The following is a 17,584-nucleotide window of genomic DNA, read 5'->3' on the forward strand; positions in this document are numbered from 1 at the left end:
CTCGCCTCCCCCCTCCCGCTCCACTCGCCTCCCCCCTCCCCCTCCCGCTCGCCTCCCCCCTCCCCGGCGCGGGGACAGGCAGTGGGCGGGCAGCCTGCAGCTGCCACGTGCGCCTAAGATGGAGGCGGCCGGAAGGACCCCTTTCCTCCCTCGCGGAGTAACTAACAAGGCGGTGCCCGGAAGAAGAGGTGTGTGACACTGTGTGTGTGTGTGTGTGTGTGTGTCCACTGTCCCCGTCCCTCATGTCCCCCGCCCCCCCCCCCCCCCACTGTCCCCCACCCTCCTCCCCCCCCTCTCCTGTCCACGGTCACCCCCCCTCTCCCGTCCACAGTCACTCTCCCGTCCACGGTCACCCCCCCCCCTCTCCCGTCCTCGGTCACCCTCTCCCGTCCACGGTCACCCCCCCCCCCCTCTCCCGTCCACGGTCACCTCTCCCGTCCACGGTCACCTCTCCCGTCCACGGTCACCCCCTCTCCCGTCCACGGTCACCCCCTCTCCCGTCCACGGTCACCCCCTCTCCCGTCCACGGTCACCCCCTCTCCCGTCCAAGGTCACCCCCTCTCCCGTCCACGGTCACCCCCTCTCCCGTCCACGGTCACCCCCTCTCCCGTCCACGGACACCCCCCTCTCCCGTCCACGGTCACCCCCTCTCCCGTCCACGGTCACCCCCTCTCCCCGTCCACGGTCACCCCCTCTCCCGTCCACGGTCACCCCCTCTCCCGTCCACGGTCACCCCCCTCTCCCGTCCACGGTCACCCCCTCTCCCGTCCACGGTCACCCCCTCTCCCGTCCACGGTCACCCCCTCTCCCGTCCACGGTCACCCCCTCTCCCGTCCACGGTCACCCCCTCTCCCGTCCACGGTCACCCCCTCTCCCGTCCACGGTCACCCCCTCTCCCGTCCACGGTTACCCCCCCCCTCTCCCGTCCACGGTTACCCCCCCCTGCTCTCCCGTCCACGGTCATCCCCCCCTCCTCTCCTGTCCACGTTCACCCCCCCTCTCCCGTCCACGGTCACCTCTCCCGTCCATGGTCACCCCCCCGCGCTCCCGTCCACGGTCACCCCGTCCACGGTCACTCCCGTCCACGGTCACCCCTCCCCCTCTCCCGTCCAGGGTCACCCCCCTCTCCCGTCCACGGTCACCCCCCCCTCTCCCGTCCACTGTCACCCCCCCCCTCTCCCGTCCACTGTCACCCCCCCCCCCTCTCCCGTCCACTGTCACCCCCCCCCTCTCCCGTCCACGGTCACCCCCGCTCTCCCGTCCACGGTCACCCCCCCCCCTCCTCTCCCATCCACGTTCACCCCCCCTCTCCCGTCCACGGTCACCTCTCCCATCCACGGTCACCCCCCCGCGCTCCCGTCCACGGTCACCCCGTCCACGGTCACTCCCGTCCACGGTCACCCCCCCTCCCGTCCACGGTCACAGTCCACAGTCCACAGTCACCCCCCACTCTCCCGTCCACGGTCAACCCCCCCCCCCGCTCTCCTGTCCACGGTCACCCCCCCCTCCTCTCCCGTCCACGTTCACCCCCCCTCTCCCGTCCACGGTCACCTCTCCCGTCCACGGTCACCCCCCCCGCGCTCCCATCCACGGTCACCCCGTCCACGGTCACTCCCATCCACGGTCACCCCCCCCTTCCGTCCACGGTCACCCCTCCCATCCACTGTCACCCCCCCCCTCTCCCGTCCAGGGTCACCCCCCTCTCCCGTCCACGGTCACCCCCCCCTCTCCCGTCCACTGTCACCCCCCCCCTCTCCCGTCCACTGTCACCCCCCCCCCCTCTCCCGTCCACGGTCACCCCCCCGTCCACAGTCACCCCCGCTCTCCCATCCACGGTCACCCCGCTCTCCCATCCACGGTCAACCCCCCCCCCCCCCCGCTCTCCCGTCCACGGTCACCCCCCGCTCTCCCGTCCACGGTCACCCCCCCCCCCGCTCTCCCATCCACGGTCACCCCCCCCCCCCGCTCTCCCGTCCACGGTCACCCCCTCCCCGCTCTCCCGTCCACGGTCACCCCCTCCCCGCTCTCCCGTCCACGGTCACCCCCCTCGCTCTCCCGTCCACGGTCACCCCCCTCGCTCTCCCGTCCACGGTCACCCCCCCCCGCTCTCCCGTCCACGGTCACCCCCGCTCTCCCATCCACGGTCACCCCCCGCTCTCCCGTCCACGGTCACCCCCCCCCGCTCTCCCGTCCACGGTCACCCCCTCCCCGCTCTCCCGTCCACGGTCACCCCCCTCGCTCTCCCGTCCACGGTCACCCCCCCCGCTCTCCCGTCCACGGTCACCCCCGCTCTCCCGTCCACGGTCACCCCCGCTCTCCCGTCCACGGTCACCCCCCCCCCGCTCTCCCGTCCACGGTCACCCCCTCCCCGCTCTCCCGTCCACGGTCACCCCCCTCGCTCTCCCCGTCCACGGTCACCCCCCCCCCCCCCCGCTCTCCCGTCCACGGTCACCCCCGCTCTCCCATCCACGGTCACCCCCCGCTCTCCCGTCCACGGTCACCCCCCCCCGTCCACGGTCACGGTCACCCCCCCCCCGCTCTCCCGTCCACGGTCACCCCCCCCCCCGCTCTCCCGTCCACGGTCACCCCCCCCCGCTCTCCCGTCCACGGTCACACCCCCCCCCACTCTCCCGTCCACGGTCACCCACCCCCCACTCTCCCGTCCACGGTCACCCCTCCCCTCTCCCGTCCACGGTCACCCCTCCCCTCTCCCGTCCACGGTCACCCCTCCCCTCTCCCGTCCACGGTAACCCCTCCCCTCTCCCGTCCACGGTCACACCTCCCCTCTCCCGTCCACGGTCACCCCTCCCCTCTCCCGTCCACGGTCACCCCTCCCCTCTCCCGTCCACGGTCACCCCCCCCTCTCCCGTCCACGGTCACCCCCCCTCTCCCATCCACGGTCACCCCCCCCTCTCCCGTCCACGGTCACCCCCCCTCTCCCGTCCACGGTCACACCTCTCCCGTCCACGGTCACCCCCCCCCTCTCCCGTCCACGGTCACCTCTCCCGTCCACGGTCACCCCCCCCCTCTCCCGTCCACGGTCACCCCTCTCCCGTCCACGGTCACCCCCCCTCTCCTGTCCACGGTCACCCCCTCTCTCCCGTCCACGGTCACCCCCCCCCTCTCCCGTCCACGGTCACCCCCCCTCTCCCGTCCACGGTCACCTCTCCCCGCTCTCCCGTCCACGGTCACCCCCCGCTCTCCCGTCCACGGTCACCCCCCCCCCCTCTCCCGTCCACGGTCACTCCCCCCCTCCCGTCCACGGTCACCTCTCCAGTCCACGGTCACCCCCCCCCTCTCCCGTCCATGGTCACCCCCCCCCTCTCCCGTCCACGGTCACCCCCCCCCTCTCCCGTCCACGGTCACCCCCCCCCTCTCCCGTCCACGGTCACCTCTGCCGTCCACGGTCACCCCCCCCCGCTCTCCCGTCCACGGTCACCGTCCACGGTCACCTCTCCCGTCCACGGTCACCCCCCCGCTCTCCCATCCACGGTCACCCCCTCCCCCCGCTCTCCCATCCACGGTCACCCCCCCCCCCTCTCCAGTCCACGGTCACCCCCTCTCCCGTCCACAGTCACCCCCCCTCTCCCATCCACGGTCACCTCTCCCGTCCACGGTTACCCCCCCCCCTCTCCCGTCCACGGTCACCTCTCCCGTCCACGGTCACCTCTCCCGTCCACGGTCACCCTCTCCCGTCCACGGTCACCCTCTCCCGTCCACGGTCACCCTCTCCCGTCCACGGGCACCCTCTCCCGTCCACGGTCACCCTCTCCCGTCCACGGTCACCCTCTCCCGTCCACGGTCACCCTCTCCCGTCCACGGTCACCCTCTCCCGTCCACGGTCACCCCCCCCCCTCTCCCGTCCACGGTCACCCCTCTCCCGTTCACGGTCACCCCCCCCTCTCCCGTCCACGGTCACCCCCCCCTCTCCCGTCCACGGTCACCCCCCCTCTCGTCCACGGTCACCCTCCCGTCCACGGTCACCCCCCCCCCCGCTCTCCCGTCCACGGTCACCCCCCCCCCCCCGCTCTCCCGTCCACGGTCACCCCCCCCCCCGCTCTCCCGTCCACGGTCACCCCCCCGCTCTCCCGTCCACGGTCACCCCCCACCCCGCTCTCCCGTCCACGGTCACCCCCCCCCCCCCCTGCTCTACCGTCCACGGTCACCCCCCCCGCTCTCCCGTCCACGGTCACCCCCCCGCTCTCCCGTCCACGGTCACCCCGCTCTCCTGTTCACGGTCACCCCCCCCCCGCTCTCCCATCCACGGTCACCCCCCCCCCCCCCCGCTCTCCCGTCCACGGTCACCCCCCCCCCCGCTCTCCCGTCCACGGTCACCCCCCCCCCGCTCTCCCGTTCACGGTCACTCTCCCCGCTCTCCCGTCCACGGTCACTCTCCCCGCTCTCCCGTCCACGGTCACTCTCCCCGCTCTCCCGTCCACGGTCACCCCCCCCCCCCTCTCCAGTCCACGGTCACCCCCTCTCCCGTCCACGGTCACCCCCCCTCTCCCATCCACGGTCACCTCTCCCGTCCACGGTTACCCCCCCCCTCTCCCGTCCACGGTCACCTCTCCCGTCCACGGTCACCTCTCCCGTCCACGGTCACCCTCTCCCGTCCACGGTCACCCTCTCCCGTCCACGGTCACCCTCTCCCGTCCACGGGCACCCTCTCCCGTCCACGGTCACCCTCTCCCGTCCACGGTCACCCTCTCCCGTCCACGGTCACCCTCTCCCGTCCACGGTCACCCCCCCCCCCTCTCCCGTCCACGGTCACCCCTCTCCCGTCCACGGTCACCCCCCCCTCTCCCGTCCACGGTCACCCCCCCCCTCTCCCGTCCACGGTCACCCCCCCCTCTCTCGTCCACGGTCACCCTCCCGTCCACGGTCACCCCCCCCCCGCTCTCCCGTCCACGGTCACCCCCCCCCCCCCCCGCTCTCCCGTCCACGGTCACCCCCCCCCCCCCCCGCTCTCCCGTCCACGGTCACCCCCCCCCCCCGCTCTCCCGTCCACGGTCACCCCCCCGCTCTCCCGTCCACGGTCACCCCTCACCCCGCTCTCCCGTCCACGGTCACCCCCCCCCCCCTGCTCTACCGTCCACGGTCACCCCCCCGCTCTCCCGTCCACGGTCACCCACCCCCCCCCGCTCTCCCGTCCACGGTCACCCCGCTCTCCTGTCCACGGTCACCCCCCCCCCGCTCTCCCATCCACGGTCACCCCCCCCCCCCGCTCTCCCGTCCACGGTCACCCCCCCCCCCGCTCTCCCGTCCACGGTCACCCCCCCCCCGCTCTCCCGTCCACGGTCACCCCCCCCCCGCTCTCCCGTTCACGGTCACTCTCCCCGCTCTCCCGTCCATGGTCACTCTCCCCGCTCTCCCGTCCACGGTCACACCCCCCCCGCTCTCCCGTCCACGGTCACCCCCCCCCCCGCTCTCCCGTCCACGGTCACCCCCCCCCGCTCTCCCGTCCCCGGTCACCCCCCCCCCCCCGCTCTCCCGTCAACGGTCACCCCCCCAGTCCACGGTCACCCCCCCCCCCCCCCGCTCTCCCGTCCACGGTCACCCCCCCGCTCTCCCGTCCATGGTCACCCCCCCGCTCTCCCATCCACGGTCACCCCCCCCCGCTCTCCCGTCCATGGTCACCCCCCCCCCGCTCTCCCGTCCACGGTCACCCGCTCTCCCGTCCACGGTCACCCCCCCCCGCTCTCCCCGTCCACGGTCACCCCCCCTCTCCCGTCCACGGTCACCCCCCCCCTCTCCCGTCCACGGTCACCTCTCCCGTCCACGGTCACCTCTCCCGTCCACGGTCACCTCTCCCGTCCACGGTCACCTCTCCCGTCCACGGTCACCTCTCCCGTCCACGGTTACCTCTCCCGTCCACGGTCACCTCTCCCGTCCACGGTCACCTCTCCCGTCCACGGTCACTCTCCCCGCTCTCCTGTCCACGGTCACCCCCCCTCTCCCATCCACGGTCACCCCCCCTCTCCCGTCCACGGTCACCCCCCTCTCTCCCGTCCACGGTCACCCCCCCTCTGCTGTCTACGGTCACCTCCCCCTCTCCCGTCCACGGTCACCCCCCCTCTCCCGTCCACGGTCACCCCCCCCTCTCCCGTCCACGGTCACCTCCACGGTCACCTCCCCCTCTCCCGTCCACGGTCACCTCCCGTCCTCTCCCGTCCACTGTCACACACCCCCACTCTCCCGTCCACGGTCACACCCCCCCCTCTCCCGTCCACGGTCACACCCCCCCCTCTCCCGTCCACGGTCACACACCCCCCTCTCCCGTCCACGGTCACACCCCGTCCACGGTCACACACCCCCCTCTCCCGTCCACGGTCACCCCCCCTCTCCCGTCCACGGTCACCCATCCACGGTCACCCCTCTCCCGTCCACGGTCACCCCCCCTCTCCCGTCCACGGTCATGCCCCGTCCTCTCCCGTTCACGGTCATGCCCCGTCCTCTCCCGTCTACGGTCATGCCCCGTCCTCTCCCGTCTACGGTCATGCCCCGTCCTCTCCCGTCCACGCTCACCCCCCCCCCCCTCTCCCGTCCACGCTCACCCTCTCCCATCCACGGTCACGCCCCGTCCTCTCCCGTCCACGGTCACGCCCCGTCCTCTCCCGTCCACGGTCACGCCCCGTCCTCTCCCGTCCACGGTCACGCCCCGTCCTCTCCCGTCCACGGTCACGCCCCGTCCTCTCCCGTCCACGGTCACGCCCCGTCCTCTCCCGTCCACGGTCACGCCCCGTCCTCTCCCGTCCACGGTCACGCCCCGGCCTCTCCCGTCCACGGTCACGCCCCGGCCTCTCCCGTCCACGGTCACGCCCCGTCCTCTCCCGTCCACGGTCACGCCCCGTCCTCTCCCGTCCACGGTCACGCCCCGTCCTCTCCCGTCCACGGTCACGCCCCGTCCTCTCCCATCCACGGTCAGGCCCCGTCCTCTCCCGTCCACGGTCAGGCCCCGTCCTCTCCCGTCCACGGTCAGGCCCCGTCCTCTCCCGTCCACGGTCAGGCCCCGTCCTCTCCCGTCCACGGTCAGGCCCCGTCCTCTCCCGTCCACGGTCAGGCCCCGTCCTCTCCCGTCCACGGTCACACACCCCCCTCTCCCGTCCACGGTCACCCCCCCTCTCCCGTCCACGGTCACCCGTCCACGGTCACCCCTCTCCCGTCCACGGTCACCCCCCCTCTCCCGTCTACGGTCATGCCCCGTCCTCTCCCGTCCACGCTCACCCCCCCCCCTCTCCCGTCCACGCTCACCCTCTCCCATCCACGGTCACGCCCCGTCCTCTCCCGTCCACGGTCACGCCCCGTCCTCTCCCGTCCACGGTCACGCCCCGTCCTCTCCCGTCCACGGTCACGCCCCGTCCTCTCCCGTCCACGGTCACGCCCCGTCCTCTCCCGTCCACGGTCACGCCCCGTCCTCTCCCGTCCACGGTCACGCCCCGTCCTCTCCCGTCCACGGTCACGCCCCGGCCTCTCCCGTCCACGGTCACGCCCCGTCCTCTCCCGTCCACGGTCACGCCCCGTCCTCTCCCGTCCACGGTCACGCCCCGTCCTCTCCCATCCACGGTCAGGCCCCGTCCTCTCCCGTCCACGGTCAGGCCCCGTCCTCTCCCGTCCACGGTCAGGCCCCGTCCTCTCCCGTCCACGGTCAGGCCCCGTCCTCTCCCGTCCACGGTCAGGCCCCGTCCTCTCCCGTCCACGGTCAGGCCCCGTCCTCTCCCGTCCACGGTCACGCCCCGTCCTCTCCCGTCCACGGTCATGCCCCGTCCTCTCCCGTCCACGGTCACGCCCCGTCCTCTCCCATCCACGGTCAGGCCCCGTCCTCTCCCGTCCACGGTCAGGCCCCGTCCTCTCCCGTCCACGGTCAGGCCCCGTCCTCTCCCGTCCACGGTCAGGCCCCGTCCTCTCCCGTCCACGGTCACGCCCCGTCCTCTCCCGTCCACGGTCACGCCCCGTCCTCTCCCACGCCCCGTCCACGGTCACGCCCCGTCCTCTCCCACGCCCCGTCCACGGTCACGCCCCGTCCTCTCCCACGCCCCGTCCACGGTCACGCCCCGTCCTCTCCCACGCCCCGTCCACTGTCACGCCCCGTCCTTTCCCACGCCCCGTCCACTGTCACGCCCCGTCCTCTCCCGTCCACTGTCACGCCCCGTCCTCTCCCGTCCACTGTCACGCCCCGTCCTCTCCCGTCCACTGTCACGCCCCGTCCTCTCCCGTCCACTGTCACGCCCCGTCCTCTCCCGTCCACTGTCACGCCCCGTCCTCTCCCGTCCACTGTCACGCCCCGTCCTCTCCCGTCCACTGTCACGCCCCGTCCTCTCCCGTCCACTGTCACGCCCCGTCCACTGTCACACCCCGTCCTCTCCCGTCCACTGTCACGCCTCGTCCTCTCCCGTCCACTGTCACGCCCCGTCCTCTCCCGTCCACTGTCACGCCCCGTCCTCTCCCGTCCACTGTCACGCCCCGTCCCTCTCCCGTCCACTGTCACGCCCCGTCCCTCTCCCGTCCACTGTCACGCCCCGTCCCTCTCCCGTCCACTGTCACGCCCCGTCCTCTCCCGTCCACAGTCACGCCCCGTCCTCTCCCGTCCACGGTCACGCCCCGTCCTCTCCCACGCCCCGTCCACGGTCACGCCCCGTCCTCTCCCACGCCCCGTCCACGGTCACGCCCCGTCCTCTCCCACGCCCCGTCCACGGTCACGCCCCGTCCTCTCCCACGCCCCGTCCACTGTCACGCCCCGTCCTTTCCCACGCCCCGTCCACTGTCACGCCCCGTCCTCTCCCGTCCACTGTCACGCCCCGTCCTCTCCCGTCCACTGTCACGCCCCGTCCTCTCCCGTCCACTGTCACGCCCCGTCCTCTCCCGTCCACTGTCACGCCCCGTCCTCTCCCGTCCACTGTCACGCCCCGTCCTCTCCCGTCCACTGTCACGCCCCGTCCTCTCCCGTCCACTGTCACGCCCCGTCCACTGTCACACCCCGTCCTCTCCCGTCCACTGTCACGCCCCGTCCTCTCCCGTCCACTGTCACGCCCCGTCCTCTCCCGTCCACTGTCACGCCCCGTCCCTCTCCCGTCCACTGTCACGCCCCGTCCCTCTCCCGTCCACTGTCACGCCCCGTCCCTCTCCCGTCCACTGTCACGCCCCGTCCCTCTCCCGTCCACTGTCACGCCCCGTCCACTCCCGTCCACTGTCACGCCCCGTCCCTCTCCCGTCCACGCTCACCCTCTCCCATCCACGGTCACGCCCCGTCCTCTCCCGTCCACGGTCACGCCCCGTCCTCTCCCGTCCACGGTCACGCCCCGTCCTCTCCCGTCCACGGTCACGCCCCGTCCTCTCCCGTCCACGGTCACGCCCCGTCCTCTCCCGTCCACGGTCACGCCCCGTCCTCTCCCGTCCACGGTCACGCCCCGTCCTCTCCCGTCCACGGTCACGCCCCGTCCTCTCCCGTCCACGGTCACGCCCCGGCCTCTCCCGTCCACGGTCACGCCCCGGCCTCTCCCGTCCACGGTCACGCCCCGGCCTCTCCCGTCCACGGTCACGCCCCGGCCTCTCCCGTCCACGGTCACGCCCCGTCCTCTCCCGTCCACGGTCAGGCCCCGTCCTCTCCCGTCCACGGTCAGGCCCCGTCCTCTCCTGTCCACGGTCAGGCCCCGTCCTCTCCCGTCCACGGTCACGCCCCGTCCTCTCCCGTCCACGGTCACGCCCCGTCCTCTCCCGTCCACGGTCAGGCCCCGTCCTCTCCCGTCCACGGTCACGCCCCGTCCTCTCCCGTCCACGGTCACGCCCCGTCCTCTCCCGTCCACGGTCACGCCCCGTCCTCTCCCACGCCCCGTCCACGGTCACACCCGTCCTCTCCCACGCCCCGTCCACGGTCACGCCCCGTCCTCTCCCACGCCCCGTCCACGGTCACACCCCGTCCTCTCCCACGCCCCGTCCACTGTCACGCCCCGTCCTTTCCCACGCCCCGTCCACTGTCACGCCCCGTCCTCTCCCGTCCACTGTCACGCCCCGTCCTCTCCCGTCCACTGTCACGCCCCGTCCTCTCCCGTCCACTGTCACGCCCCGTCCTCTCCCGTCCACTGTCACGCCCCGTCCTCTCCCGTCCACTGTCACGCCCCGTCCTCTCCCGTCCACTGTCACGCCCCGTCCTCTCCCGTCCACTGTCACGCCCCGTCCTCTCCCGTCCACTGTCACGCCCCGTCCACTGTCACACCCCGTCCTCTCCCGTCCACTGTCACGCCCCGTCCTCTCCCGTCCACTGTCACGCCCCGTCCTCTCCCGTCCACTGTCACGCCCCGTCCTCTCCCGTCCACTGTCACGCCCCGTCCCTCTCCCGTCCACTGTCACGCCCCGTCCCTCTCCCGTCCACTGTCACGCCCCGTCCCTCTCCCGTCCACTGTCATGCCCCGTCCCTCTCCCGTCCATTGTCACGCCCCGTCCACTCCCGTCCACTGTCACGCCCCGTCCCTCTCCCGTCCACTGTCACGCCCCGTCCCTCTCCCGTCCACTGTCACGCCCCGTCCCTCCCCCGTCCACTGTCTGTCTCCCCCCGTCCCTCTCCCGTCCACTGTCTGTCTTCCCCCGTCCCTCTCCCGTCCACTGTCTGTCTCTCTCCCCCCCCCCCCCCCCCTTTCCTAGCGGGAAATTTAACTCACGGGCAACGCCGGGTCTCTCAGCGTGTGTGTGTATTTATTTATTTCATAATACTGAGTTAAGTTATGGTGAGTAAAAAAGTGACAAAAACCCTCCACAGGAAAGCAAATATGCAAATAAAACTGTATGCTCATCTGCATGTCTTAGGCAGGTCTGCAACCCCGCCTTTCCCCATTATCACCCAGCATACAGCACTTTCACTGCAGCAAGGGATTCTGGGAAATGACATGCAAATAAGCACACAGTGTCACTTTTTTTGCCTCAAAAACCATTTTTAACATGGTTCCCTATAGGCTTAAGCTTGCTGCATGGTCACATCTTTGAGCACAGCCTGCCTATAGGGAACCATGTTAAAAATGGTTTTTGAGGCAAAAAGTGACAGTGTGCATATTTGCATGTCATTTCCCAGAATCCCTTGCTGCAGTGGAAGTGCTGTATGCTGGGTGATGATGGGGAATGGTGGGGTTGCATACCTGCCTAAGACATGCAAATGAGCATACAGTTGTATTTGTGTATGTATATATATATGTGTGTATGTGTATGTGTGTATATATAAAAATTCATAAATACATCCATTATTCAGACGGAAGGAGGATGGAATGGGTGTGGGGGGCAGAGTGGGGAGTGTGGGGGGGGGGAAATGGAGGTTACAGTTATTAACTAAAATGAAGCTCAAAATAGTCATTTGGGCAAGCTGGCAAACACTGTAGGTAGATGTTAAGTGGACCTCTAAAATATGTGAGCTCATGGAACTCTGAGACATGTGGTTCTACTGTTCGTTTAGTGTTCGATGAAGGGGGTAATTCAGGTTACTCCGAAATGTCGTAGTTTTTATTTTAATAGGGATGTTCAGCCAAACGTGGTCCGTGTTAGAATAATTTCAGCTTATTAACAGATTTCTAACAGTATGTTTGGCCACTTTGGAGTATATTGAATAACCTCCTTAAGAGCAGAACTACTACTCCCAGAATTCAATGCTGCTTACTGATTGGATAAGTGTAGACATTGTACCAGTGGCTGATATACCGATCACAGGTTGGTCTGATTATTGCTTAGGTAGAGCGAATTATATTTCACAGTGAAGGGAGACGAGCATGGCACACTGCCTGGTAAAATGATTTGTTTTCTTTCACTACTCTAAAAACATTATTTACTCAGTTACCAGGCAAAGGGGAATACATTGATTGCAGGTGACACTATCCATAGAAACTTTAATATGCAAGACTATTTTATTCATACTTTGGTTATTTTAGCCACTGTCTCTGTGTAATTATAGCTATTGGACAGGTTAAGCTCCCACGGAAAATACAGCAAGTGTGTGTGTGTGTGTGTGTGTGTGTGTGTGTGTGTGTGTGTGTGTGTGTGTGTGTGTGTGTGTGTGTGTGTGTGTGTGTGTGTGTGTGTGTGTGTGTGTGTGTGTGTGTGTGTGTGTGTGTGTGTGTGTGTGTGTGTGTGTGTGTGTGTGTCTTTTATAAGATCCAAATGACCTCTGAGACCACTGTATGCAAACACCTTATTCATTGTGTATGTATCTCTGACTGTGTATTGCATGTCTGGTGGTTGTTGTTTTTTCTGCACACTATATCATATGCTAGGTGGAATATATATATATTTTTGCTTTCTGCAACTGGAGAAAGTGAGTAGGCAATGTGGGCCAGATGGACCTGATTTGGTTTCTCAATGTTGTGAAACCAGCTGGAAAATAGTTTGTAGACCTTATTTTAGATGAGCTTTCAAGATTACAATGGCCTATTTGTCAGGTGTGAAAATCTTATGACACGTTCCTTCTACAAATGCCTGCAATTGGAAAACATGCCCTTGTGTGCAATGATGTATGTAATTTCCGTGCTTTTAATTACAGGGTTCTAAGAGAGCAGATACACTCTTGGGACTAAAATGTCTTCTATGTGTTTGTTTTGTGAAATCCCAGCACCCCATCTCCTAACGTAGGGCAATTTACATCACTCTGAAACAGACAATATATAGTTGTGAATACATCTGTCCACTTTCAACGCTGCTACGGTCAATAGAACTTGTATGCATGTCTATTTATATAGCGCCATTAATGTACATAGCGCTTCACAGCAGTAACTTGAAGTAGTTCATATTGGAGCCAAATGGTACTAGTGGCACTGACATATTTTAAGGTGGGTTAAATCTGAATAATTTGCATTTTTGTATAGTTAAATCCGACACACAAATCCCTCCGTGGGGAATTGCAGCAGTAACACTAACTTGTTTGCTGCCTTTCTCTGTCGTTCTTTCCAATATGTTTCTTTATAGTGTTATTTATTTATCTATAAAGGTGGTTTGATTTTATTTATTTTTCAACTATCCATAAGCCATTTTCATGTTTTTTTAAAGGAAGGAGCAATCAACTTAATCAAATGGTTTTTATTCTTGAGTGTTTCTATTTTCCGTTTGCAAAAGTTGATTTAAAATTGTAATTATGTTGTCCAGCGGCACTAAAGATGGATTTTTTTTTTTTCTTGGCTTATTCTGAAAATAAATACAGCTCAACCCCATTATAGCACAATCCGCTATAACGCGGTTTGAGCGTGTACCCCGAACTTTAAAAAAAAAAAGGGGGGGGGTTTTGCACGCACACTCACAGCCCCCCTCCGCCCCCCCCTACCTTTGGTGTCAGCTACTGGGGCATCGTGGGGCTGCTTGCCGGGATCGGTGTGAGGCTGGGGGATTGGTGCAAGGCTGGGGGATTGGTGTGGGATCGGTGGTTGGATGGTGCCGAGCTGAATGCTGGGAAAAGTATGGTGGCTGCTGGGGTCGTGTAGGGCTGCCAGCGCCTCTTTCTCCCCCTCCCCCCCCCCTCCCTCCCGATCGGACACGCGAAGGCCATTTTTTTTTTTAAATAGCGCGACCCCGATTTTATAGTGCGGTCGGATTGGGTGGCCCCGAGGATCGCGCTATAACGGGGTTGAGCTGTATATATTTTTTGCAAAGTTTAATCACACACCCACTCCGCCGGGGGGGGCGGAGGAAAGACGACATCCCGGCTTCTCCATACTGCGTGAGATCCTATCCCCCTCTCCTCCCCTCTCGCAGACTCACCCCTTGCTCATACTATTACTGCACCAAACTCTCAGCTAGGTAATCCATTTACTTCTGTCCGTTTTACTGTATGTTGATCCATTCGACCTCCTCATAGATTGGCTTGCAGCACATTGCACTACTGTGAAGACCCTCCCAGCAGTGAAGACCTGCACTTCTGGGGATCCACGGGGGCATGGGAGTTTAACCTTTTCACTGCCAGAAGTGGCCCCCCTGGCAACAAAAGGGTTAATGAATGGCTAAACCTGCCCCTGTTCATTGTTGACAATGGTCCACCTTATCCCATCCTCGTTACGCATTGCAATTAGAAAATTAAATGGTGACACCTTCTGGACACACACCCTCCCGAGTCACCTATTTGCAGCCTCCTTGCCTCCAGAGTCAGCGCCTCACTCCTCAGTGACGTCTGTCCCAGGCTGCGCGTACAGAGGGGGACCTGGCGCAGAGCAGTATGCAGCGCTCTGAGGTACCTGTTGCCTTCAGCTTTCCCCTGTTGCACACACTCTCACTGCCACCACGGGATTATGATTAACGAGTCTGTCTCTTCCATACCCCCGCCTCCCCGCGATCCTGGTTATTACGCGGTCGCATTCTGGGGCCACCGAGCACCGCGTTATAACGGGGTTCAGCTGTATCTTCTCTTTTTATTTTTATGTATCAGTCTTGTGGAACAATTACAATTTATGATGGTTCCAGATAAAGTAGAGAAAATAACCTGCTGCTTTTAAAAGGGAACTGGTATACAAATCTATGAAGGTAGTTACTCGTATAAAATATGGGGAAACCTCATGCTAAAGGATACCTCTACATGCGTAGATAGATTTGTATGAAGGCCAGCTGCATTGGCTCAAAAAAGGCAAAAATCAGCTTTATTTGAAACCTATAAATATTGTGGCCATTTGCTGTTATCTGCCTTTCAAAAAAAAAAAAAATAAACGTTCGTAATGTTAGAGGTTATGCTAATGTTCATTTGCCATTTGATCCAAGAGAAATAACTTTTGCTTTCAGATCCAGTCATCACATGTTTAGGAGGCTATAAACAAGCTTCTGGCCTTATGTAATGCTCCTCTTAACTGGAAGCGATAAACATGTCACAGATGCACTGTACAGACGTTATCACATCCAAAGGAGATTCCAGGAAACACTGTGAGGGTAATGAGTGTGTGTGTCTAACTATATATCGGGATACTCTCTCGCACGCGCACTTAAGATATATAAATTCAGCAGCAATCATTTTTTATATCAACGTAAAAAGTTCATCAACGGCCATTGCATATCTGAAGCGCTGATGGTTTTTGCAAATATCAATATGTACAGTATGCATCTCTACCTAGTAACCCATTTGAGTAAAGTATGTGTCTTTGTAAATTAAATTATATTGTACAGAGCTTTTGAAACATGTTTATTAAAGTGTACAGTGGCAGCACAATTAGACGGAAATATAGATTCTGTATCCTAGTGATGACTGGGGGTGGTGATGAGCTTTCTAGGGGTGGTGATGAACTCTGGGGGTGGTGATGAGCTTTCTAGTGCAGTGTTTTCCCATCAGGGTTCCGCCGGCATTCCACAAGGGTTCTGTGCTATTTGCTTTTCGGAGACCTACTTGCCAGTAGATTCCAGCTTCCTGTATCGGCCACCGTGGTGGGCCCTCATGCATCACAGGCTGGGCACCGCCGAGCATATTGAGTACAATTTGGGGGAGAGGGGTTGTATGTGTAAAAACGGCGCGAGGGCTGGGATTCTGCAGAATTTCACAATATGATAGGGTTTCTTAACAAAACGGTTGGAAACCTCTGCTTCAGGGAGTCTTCAATTGGAGGTGAGAGTAATAACATATTAGAGGTGGGTGAGCAGCAGATGTGTGAAGAGGTTATTCTCGCACCTCTAAAATATAAGCAGGAAAGGGATTAACAGAGCAAATGATTTCCAACAGAAGAATGTATTTTAATTTTTTCCCCCTAGATGGGAGGCAGGGGGTCTCCGGAGCTGAACCATGTTAATTTCGGCTCCAGGGACCACCTGGCCAATAGGAAGCAGCAAGGGATGACATCACAACTTCCTATTGGCCCGCGTGAAGCCGGACTTTTAAACTGCCTTAATGCTAACCCCAACTAGCCAAGCCAGAACCGCTACCGGCACCCCCTTCGGAGGTATGTATCTCGGGAAGCAGGGGGTCCCCAGAGTTTAAATGAACGCGGTTCAGCTCGGAGTAGAGAGTGCTGCTTTAAAGGACCCCCCCCCCCCACCCAGGCCGGAAGCAGAGCTGAACCGTGTTGAATTTGTCTGCGGGGATCCCCTGCTACTCGAGATACTTTCATCTCAAGTGTAGACCGGTATCTCGTATCTGGGCAAGAGGTACCCGCACGGGATGATGTCGCGGCTTCCTATTGGCTCACAGGTCCTTTAAACAGACATTTTCTGTGGCCAGCCGGAGCTGCTACCGGCATCACCTTCGGATGGGCGTATCTCTGCAAGAAGGGGGTCCCCAGAGCTGAAATGAATATGGTTCAGCCCTGGAGACCCCCTTATTCAAGCCTTGGAAAAAAATAAAAAGCGGTAGAGCCATATTAAGTAGCATTTGTTATTTAAACTGAATATGTAACTTTTTTTTTTCTATTGTAGGGAAATACGTGATGGTTTTGGGCATGGTGTTGTCTTGCAGTCCTGAGCCTATTCTGCGTGCTGTGAAGATTACAGATTTATCGGACAATCCTGTGCATTGCCGCATGTGGAAACTTGAAGTAGAGGATCTGCACAGGAACATTAAATACACTCAGAATGTGTAACGGTACAAAACACAGGATTCTGGGATGGTTTCCATTTAATTTCTCGGGATGTTTAAAGCCAAAGTTCATATTTTGCATGCAGACATTATCCAGAACTGTTATTTTAACAGTGTAAGTGGTAATTTTCATACTACATGAATCTATTGGGTTGTTTTTTGTGTTCTGTTCCACCAACAATTTTTATGTTTACATAATTTTAGGTTTGACAAGCACTTCATATTCTCGTCTCTGGTGTCATGCAAAGTTATTAGCTCAGTTAATTATTATTCAGCTTTGGGTTTAGAAAACTGTAAGATAAGGAAGTAGCTCTTTGTAATAGCAACAAGCAATGCTTGGGACACATTTGTACTATCTAAGTAAAAAGGGAAACCTATTTATAACCACTGGTTCAGAAATGACTGTCTATATTTATTTCAACTACAGTATGAAAAGAAAAAAACAGTTTGGTGCAAAAAAGCCTTCCACTGGAATCACAGGTATACAGTGAAAATCATAATAAAAAAAAACAATGGGGGCAAACATGAATCCACAAACAGCGCCTCTAGGAATATAGGTCTACTGGTAATTTCTCTAAGCTGTGCTATGCTAAAATACACTTTCCTGGGGACGTAAGATAGCGATTTACTTTTAATAGGTTGTTATGTGCCTTCTCATGAAAGAGCATAGCTTAGTAAATATGCTCCTGACTACCCCAACTGTTGAACTCCTTTTTTAAAGGGCTAGTGCAACCTACAGACGTGTGTGTTTATTGCTTAGCTGAACTTCTTTGAGAGCCCGATGGTCCCTGTAACCGCAGCTTTTTCTGTTCTGTGAAATCTCCACAGAGCTGTCCTACTGGGAACCTTGCAGCTGCTCAGACTGCAGTGCGAGTGGCTGCAAGTCCTGTGGGAGGCAGCTTTGTGGCGGTTTCAGTGATCCCGATGAAATGGGGAAAAAAGCGGCGGTTACCAGGACAGTTGGCACCTACTGAAAGCAGTGGTTTTGTTTTTGTTTTATTACTTAGATACATTTTAACAAAAGTTTTAAAAAGTGTACATCAGGGCTGCACAACATACGGCCCGCGGGCCGCATGCGGCCCG

At 61.4% G+C, this 17,584-nt stretch overlaps 1 protein-coding gene across 1 annotated transcript in view; it reads left to right on the forward strand.

Annotated features, from left to right (window-relative positions):
- Positions 1 to 16,891, forward strand: part of RMI2 (RecQ mediated genome instability 2) — a 703,116-nt gene extending 686,225 nt beyond the window's left edge. Inside the window, exon 2 of the mRNA XM_075565365.1 lies at positions 16,342 to 16,891. Coding sequence (XP_075421480.1) covers positions 16,342 to 16,505 — 164 coding nt within the window. The 3' untranslated portion in view covers positions 16,506 to 16,891. The remainder of the gene's footprint in view (positions 1 to 16,341) is intronic.
- The last annotated feature ends 693 nt before the right edge of the window (positions 16,892 to 17,584 follow it).

Source organism: Ascaphus truei, chromosome 11 (genome assembly GCF_040206685.1).
Source record: "Ascaphus truei isolate aAscTru1 chromosome 11, aAscTru1.hap1, whole genome shotgun sequence".
Lineage (NCBI taxonomy): Eukaryota > Metazoa > Chordata > Amphibia > Anura > Ascaphidae > Ascaphus > Ascaphus truei.